We start from the raw sequence: 18031 nt of genomic DNA on the forward strand, positions 1-18031 counted from the left end.
ATATCATTATATCAATTTACTTGTCTACCACTCTAGACATCCATTTAAATAGGAACCTTCATGTATCCCAAAACTATTTCAATAAGGTAAGCCCCCTTATCATTACCACAAACCTCACCGGCCTGCGAAATAAAAACTTTTTTCTCCGGTAAAAGCTTGAAGAGGTGATTTAACCTAATTTAGGTGTGCTGATTTCAAATATCTAAACCGTTTTTGTCCATCGCGTACAGTTTATTTTTGCTATTTGCAATCGAGATTCTTTATGTTGTAATTTCGATAGAGAACACCATAATAGAGAATATGTGTAATTTGAATGGAACATGATCAAATTGTAACGAATATACAAAAAAGCACTACTTAATGTGACATGTTCATTGCTAGAATGTATTAATCTCACTACAAGAACACTATTTTTTGCTGCGCTTTGATGTTAATGAACTGTGTTCTTGAGTAGGGTTATCTCGCACTAGACACCAACAGTAATCTGACATCATGGAGACGTCCCATCGCCCCAGATATCTTCGTTCAATTTCTTTCATGTCTTGATGGAACCACTCGCCATATTCCTCGCTGAATGCTCCTAAATTTGCAGAAAAATGGTCCAGATGACTATGCAGGAAATGTAATTTTAAGTTCTGGGGCAACCTAATTTCTGGAAGTTGTACAGCACGGTTTCGATAATCTGTTGGTAGTTGTCATCTTTAAACATTATCCAGTAATTTGCTGGAAACATCCTTGAATGATTCCCATGCCTGAAGTTGTGTTTTGTTCATCATCGTAGTGAATGTAGGATCCTTCATAAGCTTCCGAATTTGGGGTCCATCAAAAACTCCTTCCTTAATTTTGGCAGCTGACAGTCCTGGAAATTTCTGACAGAGGTACCGAAAGCAGGGAATACTTCTATCCAAACCCATAACGTACTGCTTCATAATTCCCAATTTTATATGTAAAGGGGGCAATAACACATTTGGAGGATTAATTTATGGATGATTTACAATGTTTTTTGTTCCTGGCACGAACTGTTTCCTCTTGGGCCACTCAGAAACTAATTAGTGTCTCTCCTTGTCCCGAGAGTCCCACTCACATAGAAAACACGGAAACTTTGTATAACCTGCTTACTGTCCCAATATAATACCATACACTTTTAAATCACAGCACAGTAACCATCTGTGTTCATTGTATATCAGTTTCTGCATAGTTTTCACGAAGAAATGTTGAATGGGCGACTGGCACTGAAGCAAGTTTATTCCCATTGTGCAGAACACCTTTGAGACTTCTTTTACTCGAATCAATCAATAAATCAGTCCTTTGCTTGGTAAACTATTCCAAGATGCGAATCAAGCCAAGGATATCACAGCAAAACACAAGTTCTTTTTCTTGAACAAAACTGCCTGAATTCTTCCTACCGATTCCTGTAACAATATGAATTTGTCCCAGGAAGTAAAAGATTTCTGTCTTTTAATGTTGATCCTAAAAGTTCACTCTTTTCTTTAGTGAGGCCTAGGTCACGCATCAAATCATTTAAGTCACACTGATTATAAAGACGGAGTTTTATCTTCAACATCCGGTATAAAGGTATCATCATTATCATTCTCCGCACTTGAAGATGACGAAGACACCTTTTCTGGTAACAGTATTGTTGGTTTTGGGACAGGAATATCGGGTCCGTGTGGTACGGGGGGTTATGGCTGATGGAAGGCTCGGATACACAATGTGCTTTTTGTTTTTCATAATGAAACTGGACACTTTACATACTCAAAAATAAGTCATCAACATGATTTCTTTGTTCCCGCCAAACCATTGGGATTCCGAATAGCACTGATGGCAACAACCCTTTGTACCATAGCCGCAGGTTTTCTACACACGTTTTAAACAGAATATGAGGTGCGAAATTCTTGTCCTGATCACCTAACTTCATGTGAAAATATGCCAAGTACAAGATTTTATAAATGGCGTAATATTTCGCATCTGGCCTTTAATTGTATTATGGCAACATATATAACAGAAAGAGTTTGGATTGTTCACACATTTTCGCCTCCGAACATCACTGCCACTTGCCCTTTTTTTAAAAAAACACGGATCGACTTCAAGTGCACGTTGTAACTTGTAGACAAAGGCGTGATACACGTTCTCAGAATTCCCTCTCAGACAAAAAAACTTGGCGTATTGACCTTGTTTGGCACTGCGCATGCGCGAACTACAACTGTTAAATTCATTGTTCAGGTGTTACTTAATAATTACCTAATCCCCTCCAAAACAGAGAAAACACAATATTTTATCTCAGACATGTCCGTACCTGCATTCAAAACACCCAATACAAATCTTATTTACAAAAACGAAGCTCCATTAGCATAAACATGAGAAGGACTTGTGACAAATCTGTACGCGATACGAAACAACTGGTATTATTTTTTATATAAGGACACTAAATCTAACGTATAACACATAAAATTACTTTTGCCAGAAAATCTTCGCAGGCCGGTGAACTGCCACTCTTGGCTCATCAACCTAAATAACAATATCTTCAGTCACTTATGGCTCCAATCCAGCATATAAAATTCAGTCATTTCTGGCATCAACACAAATACACACTATTTATATTAGATGGTGAGGCCCATCATTTATTCATACAATCTCTCAACACCTTGTCTAATTATTCCTGCGAAACATCCTAGCAGATTCTTTTAAAAAATGCCCAAGCTTAACTCACAAAATCCTAACAGGGTTTCATAGGCCACAGAATTGGTTAGTTAATTATGGTTTCACTATTTTTTGATGAGCAGTTCATTTTACTATTCCTGCTTTGGATTTTTTTTTTTTTATATATTTTTGCTTGTTTTTTCCAACTCTCTTTCTTTCTTTCTCTCGCAACATACTGTATCTGCTGCTATAAGCAGAAGACTTTTAAAGGAAAAATAAGTACCCAACGGAAAGTAAGTGCCTGTTGAAAATTGCTTATCATTTTTAACATTAGTAATAATTACGGAGAAACAATTGTGATATTGTTGAGGACCTCAGGTTAGTACACTTTATATAAAAAATTAAAATTCCATAAAATTGGTGCGGTAAATTCCTTACCACAACCCCACTGAAAGAAGTACAGTAAACGGTGCAAAAATACGAGACCATGAACTGTATTCCAATTGGATACCGGCCATACTTCATTTAACATCTTTGTAAGATCCACAAAATTAGTGCAGTCAGTTCCTTAACACAGCTCCAGTCCCCACAGAAAATTAAAAGAAGCAAAAATATGAGACCATGAACGGTGTTCCAATTGGATACAATAGGCTATACTTCCTTTATCAGCATTGTAAGGTACTGTCATATTCCCGTACTCCATTTGATGGCGACAATCTTCCGCCAATAATGCTTGACAGTAATGTCGCTTCCGCAGAATTCAAGCCAATGCAGTTTGAAAAGATTGGGTCGCTCGGCGAGTTAGTCTTTTATCTAATAATCTAACGGGTTACTCACTTTATTTAGTAGTCTACACAAATTACTATTTTGCAATCAAAGCTCACTAATGTCAATGAGAATTATGCCAGAATAAACTCGCATTTATTCCAGCTTGGGATCACTATCTTGAATGAGGCTCGCGCTACCTCTCATGTTTCACCCATTAACTTTATTGGGCCCGGTCTCCGTATCCGCTTATAAGCTAGTATCCACAGACTCGCTCGAGGCCGATTAAGGACGAGAGCCGAGCTTAAGATTTTGGACATTTCTGATGGTTTGGTGAGTTAGCCTGGTATTTTGACAGTACTGATCTGATGCTATTTTTTGACCTGGGTGTGGAATGACGAAGTATTTGCTAAATATCCCCTGAATGCCTTGTAGCGCAAGATGCAAGCTTCACTTTCATCTGTATGCCTGTAGCATTGAACTCCACATTTTGTATCGTGCGGTCACTCACGCAGTGTTAAATGACACGTTATTTTCAGTTATCTTCTGCCATTGGAAAGATAAACTTGACAGAATGGTTAGATTTTTACCAGTTTGAGAATGAAAATGTATTTTGTTCAATTAAAATGTATAGATATTTACAAAATTTCTAAACAATTTTCAACAGACATTTACTTTATTTACATCCTGTATATAAATATGACTATGCGTATCAAAATTGCATCCTAGTTTTTGTCCTTCCGTAGTTGTCTCTTACTTCCTTTATTTATTTCAATAGTTACGTGACAATTAGAAAATAAGTACAGTTGTTAGTGTGTTAACATAGAAGTGGATTACTTGAAAGTCGAACTTGGATCTTCGCGTTTCCCTTACATCGTTTCCGACCGATAGTATATCCGACACAAAAGTAGCTTTCTGAGATGCCAGTTTTGCACCCAGTTAATCTCGTAATAATTCTCTCTAATCCTTTATATTATTATTATTTTACAGAGTCAAATGACGTTAGATGCGTATTACCACGTGAAACTACCCCAATCTGGCCCACCACAAGATATATTAAGCAGACGAGTTCAGCGTGCAGTGCAACGAGTGGGAAACCCAAATGCATCAGAAGAGGAACAGGAAATGGAACCAGTAGTGACACCGTCTCAGAGAAGTACGCGTGGCAGAGGAGTTACTCGCGGAAGAGGACGTGCAAGTGGATCTACTCAGAACGTGGTAGCTGAAGTTAGGAGACCGAGATTAGTGGGAAGCCCGGGAGAAGGGCGGACGTCGTTACCGAGGGCTGAAAGAACAAGAGGGGGGAAAATCGTGACGTTAAAGGAAAAACAAGTAGGTGAGTTTATCCCTCAGCGGGAGAGGGACAAAGTTAATAGTTTAAAGAGAAAAATCAAAGCTATTGAAGTGTTTCAAAAATCAAGTAGAGGTAAAGGAAGGGGAAAGCAAAGAAGAGTTGTAAGAAAGGAAATGAAAGAAGCAAAACTTTCAGAAAGCAGTAGTAGTGATAGTGATTAAACTGCGTTAAATAATGTTTCTGTGACCAAATTGTTCTTACATGATATTCTACACGTACAAGAGGTAGCTAATGCTTTGTATTGTTACCGTATCCTATCTTCTTTTGTAGGATATCAACTTTCACACACTTTCGCGTATAAAATTTTGTGTTAAATTAGGGGAAAATTGTTCAAACAAACGGTTGTGAATGTTTCGTTTTAGTATTATTAAGGTGTAGAAACAGAAATTCAAATCGCGCTTAATTCCAAGTTAGGGGTATAAATAATATACCAATGAACGTTTGTCCACTTAAATGTAATATTGGGTGAACTAAGGAGTAAAATATTCAGGTTAAATTATATGGAAGGAGTGTGTGTTAATTTCGAATTATATTGTAGAAATACGTCTTACAAAGAAATCAATTTGCAAAAATGAGATAAACTTCAAGATCAAAGATTAAAATATAACTTTTCGTAAACGTGAAAAACAAATTAATATATTTTAAAATCCTTTACATACAATGATCATATGCTGAAAATAAAATATGTAAACGTCGGTTTGGAGCTTTTTGAAAAGTTATATTTGATCTATCTCACATTAGCAATTAATTACCTTGTCAGAGTTAACTTCCATCATATACATATTCTGTATTTAAATTATTTTTACATCCACTCTTACAGAACATGCAAGTTATGGGAGAAATTAAGAAAACTTAAAATTTGTAAATATTTTTGAATTCTCTCTTGTAAATGATTTATTTAATTAAAACTTGTGTGTTAAATTTAAAACTGTTTTATTTATTGATTGTTTTCAAGATATTACTATTATTGTTATTTAAGAGAACGTGAGGAAAATTTTCATTCACCTCCATGTTTCCTGAAGACAACCATACTATAGCGCGTAAACATCTGCAATATGACAAAAACTACGTATTAGGCTTTTTCTTCTGGCAGTAAAGAACGCTATTTTTTCACATTTTCTGCCGAAAACACGTTAGAGTTTAAATAAATTGAATACCTTCGTACTTAATAAAATTAAAGAAAGCCAATTAACAACGATACAACGAAATGGTTTAATTGAAGGGTTTTGTGAATAACAGTGTGTTTTTTAAGTGTAAAGAACCTGTGTGTTTGTTTAGGTGCAACTAAGGGGGAAAATATGAAGTCAAGATTATTGAAAAGTATCTTTATAGACTCAGTTACGTCAATTATCTTTCAAGTTATACATTTCTGAACACGCTTGATAGAAAGTACACACATCTAAGGAAACTCAATAAAAATTTCTAAGAAACAGGAACATACGAAAAGTCACATTCTTTACAGAAAAAAAAAAAAACAGTTGTTTATGCACCATGTCTTTAAAGGACATAGAGGTGAATGTGAAAAATTTTATTGTAGCTATTCACTGGCCTGGTAAATTTAATAGAGGACTATGGCTTGTAAATAGTAGACTAAACTGAACTTCATGTGAATTCAAGTAGTAGAAATTCTTAATTTTTAGATTAACTACAACATTGAGCCTCATTATAGCCTCATCAGCAGATAAGTGAGTTGTTCTTTTACCAAATATGTGCTTGACGTTATCTGTATTACATTATTATAGTTGATTTGTTTACGATAGGAAAATATCACAACAGTTCAATTCACATTGTAATGGAAAATTCCACTGAAATACAGATTTAACATTTAAATTCAAAAATAAATGTAAAACATTGATATAAAATGACACTAAAATATTTCTTCAAACCGAATTCAAGAAAACGCAACTTTATTGGGCTACGTCATACGTGACCTTGCAGTCGACGTTTGCCTTTGCTGAGCATAGATAGTGTGCGAAACTGCATAACTATATCTTTATACGATACTGCAGATAATGGATATCTATATAGTTAGGGAAGAATGATTTCTGAAAACTGATCCATCGCAATATAGATTACTGCGGAGCGTAACTAAAAGGAGGAAATACAAAGAGTACAAAAGCCAGTGTATAGGGTTCCTTACCCACACCAAGAACTTTTCATAATTACAGGGAATGAATTGAACTGAAAGACGTAGAGGTTAGCTCGTGGCATACGATGTTAGTGTATGTGGTCCCAGGTTCGATTCACGATGGGAGAGGACAAAATTTAGTTTCATCATTATTCAGTTTCAGTAATCATCCATAAAACTTAAAAGGCATACGTGTGGGACGTTGCACAATTTTGTTATTATTATTACTATTATTTTACGAAGAGGCAAGTGAATACAGGGTTGGCAAACACCAGGTTTTTTTCGAATTTTTTTTTTTTGGTTTAAATAATTTGCTCTATGTATTTATATTACATGTAGACAGAAATATTTGGTCTAGGAATTAATTCGTGCGGGTGGATAAGAGATGGCGCAACGAACGGAGCGTCCCACAATTCCGTGTATCCACACATGTGTTGCAAACCCCTGTCATCGCGTATCGTTCGTAGTATAGGGCAGTGGATTAAAGCGTCAACAACACCAGTTTGTAGTTAAGTGAACATGGCGCAATTTGTGCCTGATAAAGTGTTTTTGCGGGGTGTCCTGCTGCATTACTTTAACATGCAGAAAAATGCGACTGAAAGTCATCGTATTTTGGTGGAAGTGTATGGTGACCATGCTCTAGCTGAGCGAACGTGTCAGAAGTGGTTTGCACGGTTTAGAAGTGGTGATTTCGGCTTGGCAGACCAAGAGCGAGCTGGACAGCCAAAAAAATTTCAAGACGAAGAATTGACAGCATTGCTCGAGCAGGATTCGTGTCAAACGCAGGAACAACTTGCAGCAGCATTAGGCGTTGATCAAACAACAGTCTCCAAACGCTTGAAAGCCATGGGAATGATTCAAAAGATGTCACATTGGGTTCCACATGAATTGAAAGACAGAGACGTTGAAAGACGAAAAACCATTTGCGAATTGCTGCTTCAACGACAGAGCAGAAAGGGGTTTCTGCATCGAATTATTACGGGTGATGAGAAGTGGATCCATTACGAGAACCCTAAACGAAAAAAGGCCTGGGTGAAACCAGGTGAACCAGGTCCATCACAACCAAAACGAGATATTCACTGTGCAAAGGTTATGCTGTGCATATGGTGGGATATGAAAGGTGTGGTGTACTATGAGCTGCTGCAACCGGGTGAAACTATGAATGGAGAACGTTATCGACGACAATTAATGCGTTTGAAGCAAGCTCTGGCCAGAACACGACCAGAATGGGAGAACAGACATGATAAACTTATTGTTCAACATGATAACGCTCGCCCACATGTCGCAAAACCGGTCAAAACCTATTTAGAAAATGTCGGATGGGAAGTTTTACCCCACCTGCCGTATTCACCAGACGTTGCTCCTTCGGAATACTACTTGTTCGATTGCATGAACAACGATTTGATTGGACAGCGGTTTAGTTCTTCAGAAGATATCGAAACATGGGTCTCTGACTGGATCGCTTCCAAGGATGAGGACTTCTTTCGCCACGGAATCCGTACATTGCCTGACAGATGGGCGAAAGTGGTGGCTAGCGATGGACAATATTTTTCTTAAGGTATTTATGTATTTTGTGTTTGTACTACAGCTTCAATGTGTGCGTACCAACCGCACGAATTAATTCCTAGACCAAATAGAAATAAGTTTGTTTCGCTTTGTGTTATATTATGCAAGAACGGGGTTATGCTGGAAGAAGTCTCATAAGCTTAAAGCGGAATCCAAAGCGCGTCTCGGCTTACATCCGAGAGAAATTGTCCTCCATTTTGGACTCGACACCGGAACTAATCGGCCACAAATACGATAAATCTATCAACTCACTCAAGGAGCACTCTTGATAAAAATACGTTGTACTGATCTTTACATACTTGTAATGTAATCGTCAAGAGTCACTTCACTAGGACAAAAAGATGAATAGTTGCACAAGTGAAACCATTATATATAAATCGGGAAGTTCCCGCCTTAGCCATTGGGAAAATCCCGTTATTGCTTGGTATGTAAAATTTTAAAGTCAGCGTATCATAATCAGTACGTTAAAAATGAGGGATTAAATTACAAATTTAGTATACAGGTATCATTCAATAAAATTAAAACTGAAAGTCCAATCCAAGCTAATATTGGAAGCTACATAGGCAATCGATAAATTTTGCCAATTTATATCAATATATTTAAGCAACCTTGACTTCTTTATAAAACAACAGGCATTCAAGCAAGCAGAAATAACAATTTGGTTTCGTTTCGTATGTTTAGGCTTAACATCCTTATGTAATAGCGAGGTTATCAAGACTTTCGCTTAAAGTGACATCCAAATGATTAAAAGGTGAAAAGGAAATAAAAGCTAATGCGAATGGTTTGGTATGTGGAAACGTCACCATAAAGTTCACACTATTTAAAGCATTTTCGTTTTTTTCTTTGTTTGTTTGTTTAAACCAGTTGGTTTTTCTGAAAAAACCGGCTGGTTTAACCAGCCAACCCTGAGTGAATATGTATAAAATTTGTTCAAAGACTATTCGAATATGTGTAAACAGCTGCGGTGGCTCAGTGGTAAACCATTCACCTCTGGTGCGTGAGGTCCCTAGTTCAATCCCAGCTCGCGCCAAATGAGATTTGTGGTGGACAAACACCGTATGCATTTTTTTGTTTTGTCGTTTCTTTTCACTTTCTTTATACCACCATTACTGTCTCAGCTCGCACGGCACAATCATGGGACGTAAAACTGAAAGATTTCATTTCATTTCATTATCTTAAATGTAGTAATAGGTATTTAAAGATAAATCTAACTTCGTTTAATTCGTGAATTCGATTGATTTCATGAGACAATATAAAATTTACATATATATTTCAAATTTAAACCATTGTGAATGTGAAATAGCGTATTTGTCCTGTACACGTTATACATAGTGTAAACTGATATATACAGTGGTATTTTTGATTTAAATTATATTTCATGAAATAAAGCTTAAACTAGAAACCAGTATACATCAGCTGTGGTAGTGGAAAGTTAATTTGTTAACAAATCGTTCGTAATAAAATTGATTCGGCATCTCTGCAGTTTGTATCTGGAATAATTAAATATTACATACAGCGAGGAGATTCAAGTATAATAACATAATTTAAGCCTGTCTCTGTGGGTGTAAAATTAGGAAAATGTAGTGTACTCTATTAAACTCATCCAATTCAGTCATCGATTCTATATTTTTTACGGTAAGAGCGGCTTTGCTTTGAAATAGGTGATAGAAAGCAAGTGCGAGGTTGCAGGTCCGCAAAAACATGGCGCGGGGTCCTTTCAGTGGGCAGAGCTTAAAGGACCTTGCACTTCGTTAATATTGCATATATAAAATAAATAAAAATAGTGGAAATCCCATTCTCCGAGTGATTTGTTTTGCAAAGTTCGGTTGACCAAACATCTGGATTTCTCGAGAGCAAAACAAATTGTCTAAATATTTTGTAGTATGTGGCTGATTTCAAAGATGATGTAGGAGTCCATGACTAATGCTATGAAAAGCTGTTTACTAATACTAATAAATAGGAATTAAGATCTATTCCAGGCAACCTGATAGGAAACTCCCCTTCCTCCCACCACTCTCCAGTACGGAGGGGAAATTAAGCCGTTGACCTTCACAGGGAGGGAAGCTTTTCTAATAAACAAAATCGTGTACACACTAAATTCGTACGTCAATTCGCTCGCACCTGATGGTGAGAAAGCGCTGACTGCTGTTTTTACCTGTCAACCCCGAAAAACAAACAATTACTGTTTTTAATTGTTGTCTTTAAGAAAAGTATTTTTTACTATTTATGTATTAAAGTTTTGGCTTTAGTCCTATTTATTAAATTGCATTTCTAGAAATAAGAACTAATTCGTTATAAAGTTAATTTCCATCATTGTTTCACTTAAGAATCGGGAGAGAAAGCAAACCAATCCTGTCGACATTCTGTCTTTATTTACAATTTCAAGGAAGGTAATCTTCTGGCTGTCTGAGTATCGAGTGCGCAGACTATCGACCTGTGCAAATATTGTATGAATTTAGCGTGTGTGGTAACTATATTATATATAGTGTCGTGTGAAATTAGTGCATATTAAATTGTATTCTGTATCCATTATGTTTTCTATAGTTCATATTATCTGAAACAAATTTTAGTGCATATTAAATTGTAAATAATTGCGTATTTAGTGCTTTGTGAAGCGACAATTCATGATGCTTGCAGTAGTTCTGCGATAAAACATGAGCCCGGGACAGCGTTACGAAGTGGTGAAAAGCGTTGCATTTTGAATATCTTCCATGCTTTAAGAGAACAACACCCTAATTTAACTGTTGAAGAATTCGCCGACATGACTGGGAAACAGACAAGTTTAGGAAAGGCAACTGTTTATAGAAGTAGGCGGGAGGCTAAATTTAATGAAAATAAATTAAGAAGTCCCGAAAATACGCGTACAAGTATTTCCCCTCTCCGAAAACTATGACGACTTCACGAAATCGGCAATTCGATCAAAGGTTCATCAGGTCTTTTCCCCGTAATGAATTGCCAACGTTAAATAAAATTCTGATAGCTATAAATACCGATGATGAACTGCCCTGCTTTTCTCACTCAACTCTCCATAGACTGTTGAAAATAATGAAATTCAAGTATGTATAGCACCCATTAATTGCACTGACCTCCAGACAAGAGTTCTGTGAGAACTAAAAAGTTTTGTTGGGGCCGTGGTGGCTCCGTGGTAGAGCGTTCACCTCTGGGGCATAAGGCCCTGGTTCGATCCCAGCTCGTGCTTAGTGGGCTTTGTGGTGGACAAGCACTGTTTTTGCAGATTTTCTCGGAGTTCTCCTGTTTCCTCATACTTTTTTCTTTGGACTGTTTCATTCATTCTCATCACAGTCTCCTTTAGCCTACCCGGCATAACTGCGATACGTAAAACTCAAAGATTTAATTTCATTTCCAAACATCTGTTACTCTCCCTCCCCCTCAACGGTCGTCAGGACTGTTGACAACTCTGTTTTTATTAAAATAGTCAAGTAACAATTCAAAAGTCAGTTTCCTCTATTATCAATTGGCTAAACGCAAGGCCAACGAAAGGGCCGGGTGAAGATTGCAACCACACAAGGTGCCAAATTTTAGGGGATTTTAGGGGCGTCAAATTCACTATGATGGTTAAGCTCCAATATTATAATTTTGCTTGAAACGACAGACTCAGACATGGTCCTGTTCAAATTACGTAGCATCTGTAGTTACTATTTCGTGTCAGGCTTCAATCAATCTGGGATTGTTTTTCTAAGTCCACCATAACAAATTTTCCCCCTTAATAAACTCAGAAGACTTCAATGTTGATGAATCTTGTATGTATGATGCTTTACCGTAAATTTATCGCCGCGTATTAATAAACAACAAACAAAAAAAGATACTTTGCCACCATCACATCAGGTGTACGTACGAAGAGAAAAACGTAGGAAAATGATTTCATTGAAAAATAATCAATAGAAACCAGGGCATTTGCCTGAGTTGAGGCGCCCGGGGCGAGACGCATTTATTCACTATTATCAATGTGTATACATATGGTTATTTTTCTTCTGGTTCTTTTTAATGTAAGAACACATGTATATAAGAGAGGAAACAAGAAGTGTATTATTATTATTATTATTATTATAATTATTATTTCAGGTTCTATTGTTATTATCTTAACGCACTGATAATTTACCCATACATACGTATTGTACTTGGTTTCCGATTTTATATTATGAAATTCATGTATCAAAGCAGTAAATACCAATTCAATTACCAACCCTGACATCCTTTGCCATTCCAACATTATGTCATAACCCCGACTGCCAAAAAAGAAGGAAAATAAATAATACAACTGTTCAATAAAATTTCCATTAAAATGACACATGTGCTACTTACTCACTAATGCAGGTAAATGTCATTAAGTGTTTTAAAATACTCAATGTTATTATGAAAGTTGTAATTTATTATTTAGGCCTAGACATATTTAAATACACTCTATACCTTCGTGTGCGGGGGCTGATGGTGGAAGACGGAACACCAACATTCACCTGTACTTGAGCGTGATGGGGGAAAAAACTTCTTCTTTTTCCTATCCTTTTATGTGAAACAGAGAATAATAATAACAAATAGTAAACGCAAATTCAACGTTCACCCAATTATTTCAGGTAAAATTTCTATCATTACATTTTTCGAAACAAATCAAGCGGTGGCTCTGTGGTAGAGCGCTCACCTCAGGTGTGTAGAGTTCTTGGCTCGATCTCGGCTTGCGCCAAGTGCACTTTGTGGAGGACAAACACCGTGTGTATGTTTTCTCGAGGTTCTTCCATTTTCTCCTACTTTATTCCATCAAGTATCATCACCGTCTTTCTTAACCTCTGTGCATTTACGTGAGACGTTAACCCTACAGTGCATGATTTTTTGTATTTAAGTGAAATAATATACAGGCATATGATAAGACACTTCTAATTAATATCTAAATAGAAAAATGTCCTAAAGTAATTTTTCGTGCTAAAATATAAAAATACTTTGTATCACTCATGATACATTATGCATCAACAGTTCATGTTCCTCTCTCGTACAAAATCAAATTATAGCATACGTAAAAACAATTACGAAACTTACTTCATGAACTTGGAATTTTTGCAACTTCGAAACTATTTTTGTCCTTCAGAGTAGACGACCCATAAGCTCTTCTATTCTCACCTTAGCTAAGCATGCGCACGACTTCTTTCTTTCTGTACTGAAGCAACATTTTCCTGACATCTACCGGATATATGGTGAACTATGTGTTCAGGAGAAATATCAGATATGATACAATACGTATTTGTGATACAGCTCACGACCTGAACACTACTACTAGCCATAATTTATTTTGTATCAAATACGATACAATATGCACTGTAGGGTTAAATTTAAAGTAAATAAGTACAGGAAAAATTACTAAAAATCCAAAAATGTCTATTCGTATTGAATACTACCATGAGATATAGCATTAACGGGGACATAATCATGAAAACTGTCCATTTAATTCCATCATACTCAAGTCTGTCACTGCTTAGTCAGAATTAACGAAAAAATGAAAACGAAAAAATATGCTACATAAAAGATGCAGATATGGAGAAACAAGTTGTTGCACTAAATTTAAATATGATTAAATGTGATACAAAAATCAGAATACTGATTCAATACAATAATACCAAAATTTTGAAGTAAATTACAATTCATCTTGTACAGAAGGTGCAGTATTTTCATCCTTACAATAGTGAATTGCAGTCGCCTTCAGAGGCACTACGTTTGCCCCAGTATATCGTACACATCGTATGTGAACCAGAAGTTATCTACAATCTAGAAGAAAGTAAAGATCCATGCGATCATTATGCTTCCAAAAATGTATCCATAGTAGCGCTTTCCGACATAAGTTATAGCCAAATTAGAAAATAAATAACACAGTGTAAGTACAAAAGTTTCACAGTATTCGATAAGAGGATACACGTAGCAAACCATTGTGATGTGCACTCATCCTCAAAGGGCGCAACACCCGGTCAAAAGCTGCAAAGTAACTAACTACTCCGCAACGCACTCAAGACGTCACTGCTCAAGTACGACAATATATAACCAAAGAGAATCTAACAGCACAATAAGAAATAGTATCGCCTCTCCGATGATCACCAGTAGGGTTGCCAGGGTTTAAGTTTCTCCGGTAAGATTTACGTTTTACTTTAAGTATTTTTCTCGAAAAATGATTTTTCCGTTTTCTTTAATAATAATAAAATCATGTGTGTGTGTGTGTTTTATCAGTTCATCTGGAGGTATCAAATTTTGTATACAGATGTATCTTCACCAGATCTAAGCGCGTACGAAGCCATTTTCTCAATTTTTGGCTCGGGATAAGGTGGAAGTATGCATGTTTCTCGTAGTTTGTGAGAATGCCTTGCCTGTATGCAACCCGTATTACATCGTAGTTGTACGGACTTACATCACATTATAGGATAAATATTTGGACAATTATATAGTTGTGGAGAGATTTTTTTTAGACATTTTCTTCCTATTTTTATATAGGTTCTGAACTAAAACCGGAAACGATGGGTTCTTACACCTAGTTTAAAATAATTAACAGAAAGATCTAGTGGCTAATGTGTGTGCCTTAGGTGCACGTGGCTCCGGATTTGATTTCTGGTGGAAGAGTCTAAAAAAAGAAAATTACTCTCATTCACTTTAATTAATCATCCATCTCCTCTAATCGAAAGAGCAGCATAACTGTGGGACCTTATTTATATATATATTAGGGTGGTCCAGCATAGAATGGTAAAGAAGAAAATATCTCTGATCTAAACGCATAGTTGCCAATTTTGATCCATGTGGTCTAAATATACTGGAATGAAAAATTTCATCGCAGTAAAAAGATATTTAGAGGTCGCTCAAAGCCTTCAATTATGCTCCATACCTGTTATTTGAAATATTGAACGTATTCGCATTTAAGTGGTGATGGACCTTTTCGTTGTTTTGTGCAATGCTTGTGAATTTCATGCAAAAAACTTTTAAAGTGGCCAGGATTTCGTAATAGAGGGTGAAGGGGTCCGTGACATGAAATAACAATGTTAGAACATTATCCATTTTTAACTTACACTCTCCGTTTCCTCCACATAAAGCTGCTCATAAGAAAGAGTAGCCAAACGCTTGCTATTGCTTTTTATTTTTAACGCTGATTTTTCGTTTTCTCCATCCTTAATTTTCCATTTTTTGTTTTCGAAGGATGGTCCATACCCCCCCTTCCCCCTTGGCTACGTGCCTGAAATGGCATTTCTAGTGTAGGCATAAATATAAGACACGTAAGTCCACGACTGGAAGAGAAATGGAGTTATATTTATGATTAGTATCGTCTAAAATACGGATAAATTTCACCTAATTAATTATGCACCTCCCACAATTTTGGAGAATATACTAGAGGTCCAAATATTCCACTGTTTCAACGTTTCCCAGAGTTTTGGCCAAACCTTATCCATTATTTTACTAATCATCGGCTGCGATAGCTTCTCTGCATGTTCGTCGCAGTGTTAGGTTGCCTAGATCCGTTATTTCCTTGATTCCGCGCATGGTATCCCTAGTTGCAAAGCCTATGTCCACATCTTTAGCAGGAAGAAGATTGTTTGGATCTGATATATCTATTTTTTGAACAGATGCACCTGCTTTATTAAGAACATCGCCCTTCACTATTTTTTTCATTAATCTTTGTACAAGAGAAGTGAGCTCTTCATGCAAAAAGGGTCCCATGGGTTGGTCTGTTTGAAATTCGGTCAGAAATGGTTCCATTATTGAAGCAATAGTTGAGAAAAATGCTAATTTTGGTGCTAACATTTTGTTGTGAAATTTTTTCTCTACAATTGAGAACGTTATCGAGTTAGTGTTTTCTTGTTCTTTTTGACACACACAATATATACATATATTTTAAATGAGGCAACATTAATATGGCTCGAGATGCAACGTCACTGTTTTCTACCCATCTAACAGCACAAACCTTCTTTGGGAAAATATCAAATTCAGTGTAATAAGTGTAGTCCGACCTTCGTGCTGGCGAGTCTTTGAATAAGTAATACAAAGCACGTAAAAATCCCACTAAGTCCCAATCTGTCTTCTGCATGCCGGTTTTGAACGCCCCATTAACTACATGAAGACCGCAACTACCAATGCTTAAAAACACTGGACTTTCCGGCGTATGTTGCAGTTCAAGTTACAAATCTGACAATAGATTTATTTGGATCCCAAAATCGTACATGTAAATCCATTTGTTGAGAAACTTGATTCAATGATTCGTCGAAACAGATCACAACGTAGGTGCAGTCTTTTAATAACTTCTGAAGCTCTCGCTCGAAATAGGGTGCTAACCCAAACACTACTGTGTACCCCACTTTAGTTCGATGTAGTTTCATTTTTTCTGCACACTCACTGTCAGAAAACATCAATTTAAATGTTGATGCACAGCGCTCAGCTTCTCAGAGAGAAATATGGTTCATCACAATTTGTAAACACCGAAGCACCTCAGCTTTAGTAACTGAATCTGCTAATAAGTAACATTTAATAGTCGGTTTAGAAGTAGAATGAATACTGCCTGGCTGACAAGAAAAAGATGTGTCATTCTCAGTCGAAGATGCAGAAGTTGACGCTTGACAATGATCGCTGGATGAACTTTGTTAACTATTAGTTTTGGACAACTTCTTAAAATACAATCCGATTTCCACGCACTTTTCTGATCTTTTAGCATTAGTAGTGTGTGTCATTGATTTTGCATGACTTTTAAGGGCAGTTTTTCCCATACTAGCAATGTTTATGGAAGTCTTACACAACACACAAAACGTAGACGTTTTCCGATATTGGATCTTCCTAAACCCACGGAAATTCTAAAGCATAGGAGTGGTGATAGGTAGTGGTGCTGGGCTTAGAATACGACATACTTCCGCCTAAAAGTAAACGATGAGGAACATAATTAGAATGATTACCTAGTAAAATATTCAAAAATCAGAGGGGCGTAAGATTAACAGGATAGGCGACATCGCACTTTCTGTAGACATATGAAATGAAAACATAGGGGCGTATGTTTGACTGCTCTAATGATTACAAAAACTATTCCACCACCATTTTTTGCGCGCTCACATCTGCGGAATAAAGGTCTGTTCGGTCAATATGAGTGGCAGATGCCGATATATATATAATTTAGGTTTGGCAAGATTTTACTTTGTATCGAACAGTGACTTGGACTACATAAACAAGAAAATGAACAAAATATGCTACAAGTTCAAAAGCGACCACTTAACACTCCAAAGCAAATTAAAAAGACCTACTAAACGAACTAAACCTAACCTAACCAACTCACTAAAAAAAAAAAAATAAATAAATAAATAAATAAATAAAAATAAAAAAAATAAATAAATAAATAAAACCCATAAAATAACCCTAACCAGAATTTTTGGTCCATTTTGATTCCTAATATTTTCTTTTTCGATTCATAACGCGAATACAACTCCCCTTTGACTTCTATACCTTATTACGCAATACAAATTAAGCCGAGAGAACAAAAAATTCAATCATCGTAATACCTGCGATTAATATATTTTCCATTCACAACGCAAATGAGTCCTCCAGCTGGTTTTTCCACT

At 36.4% G+C, this 18031-nt stretch overlaps 1 protein-coding gene across 1 annotated transcript in view; it reads left to right on the plus strand.

The window, feature by feature from the left end:
* The window catches only part of mus201 (rad2 superfamily protein mus201), a 56195-nt gene extending 50495 nt beyond the window's left edge, over nucleotides 1-5700 (plus strand). The window contains exon 12 of the mRNA XM_081769043.1: nucleotides 4396-5700. Coding sequence (XP_081625169.1) covers nucleotides 4396-4920 — 525 coding nt within the window. The 3' untranslated portion in view covers nucleotides 4921-5700. The remainder of the gene's footprint in view (nucleotides 1-4395) is intronic.
* Nucleotides 5701-18031: the final 12331 nt, after the last annotated feature.

This window comes from Thermobia domestica, chromosome 8 (genome assembly GCF_964235325.1).
Source record: "Thermobia domestica chromosome 8, izTheDome1.hap1.1, whole genome shotgun sequence".
Classification (NCBI taxonomy): domain Eukaryota; kingdom Metazoa; phylum Arthropoda; class Insecta; order Zygentoma; family Lepismatidae; genus Thermobia; species Thermobia domestica.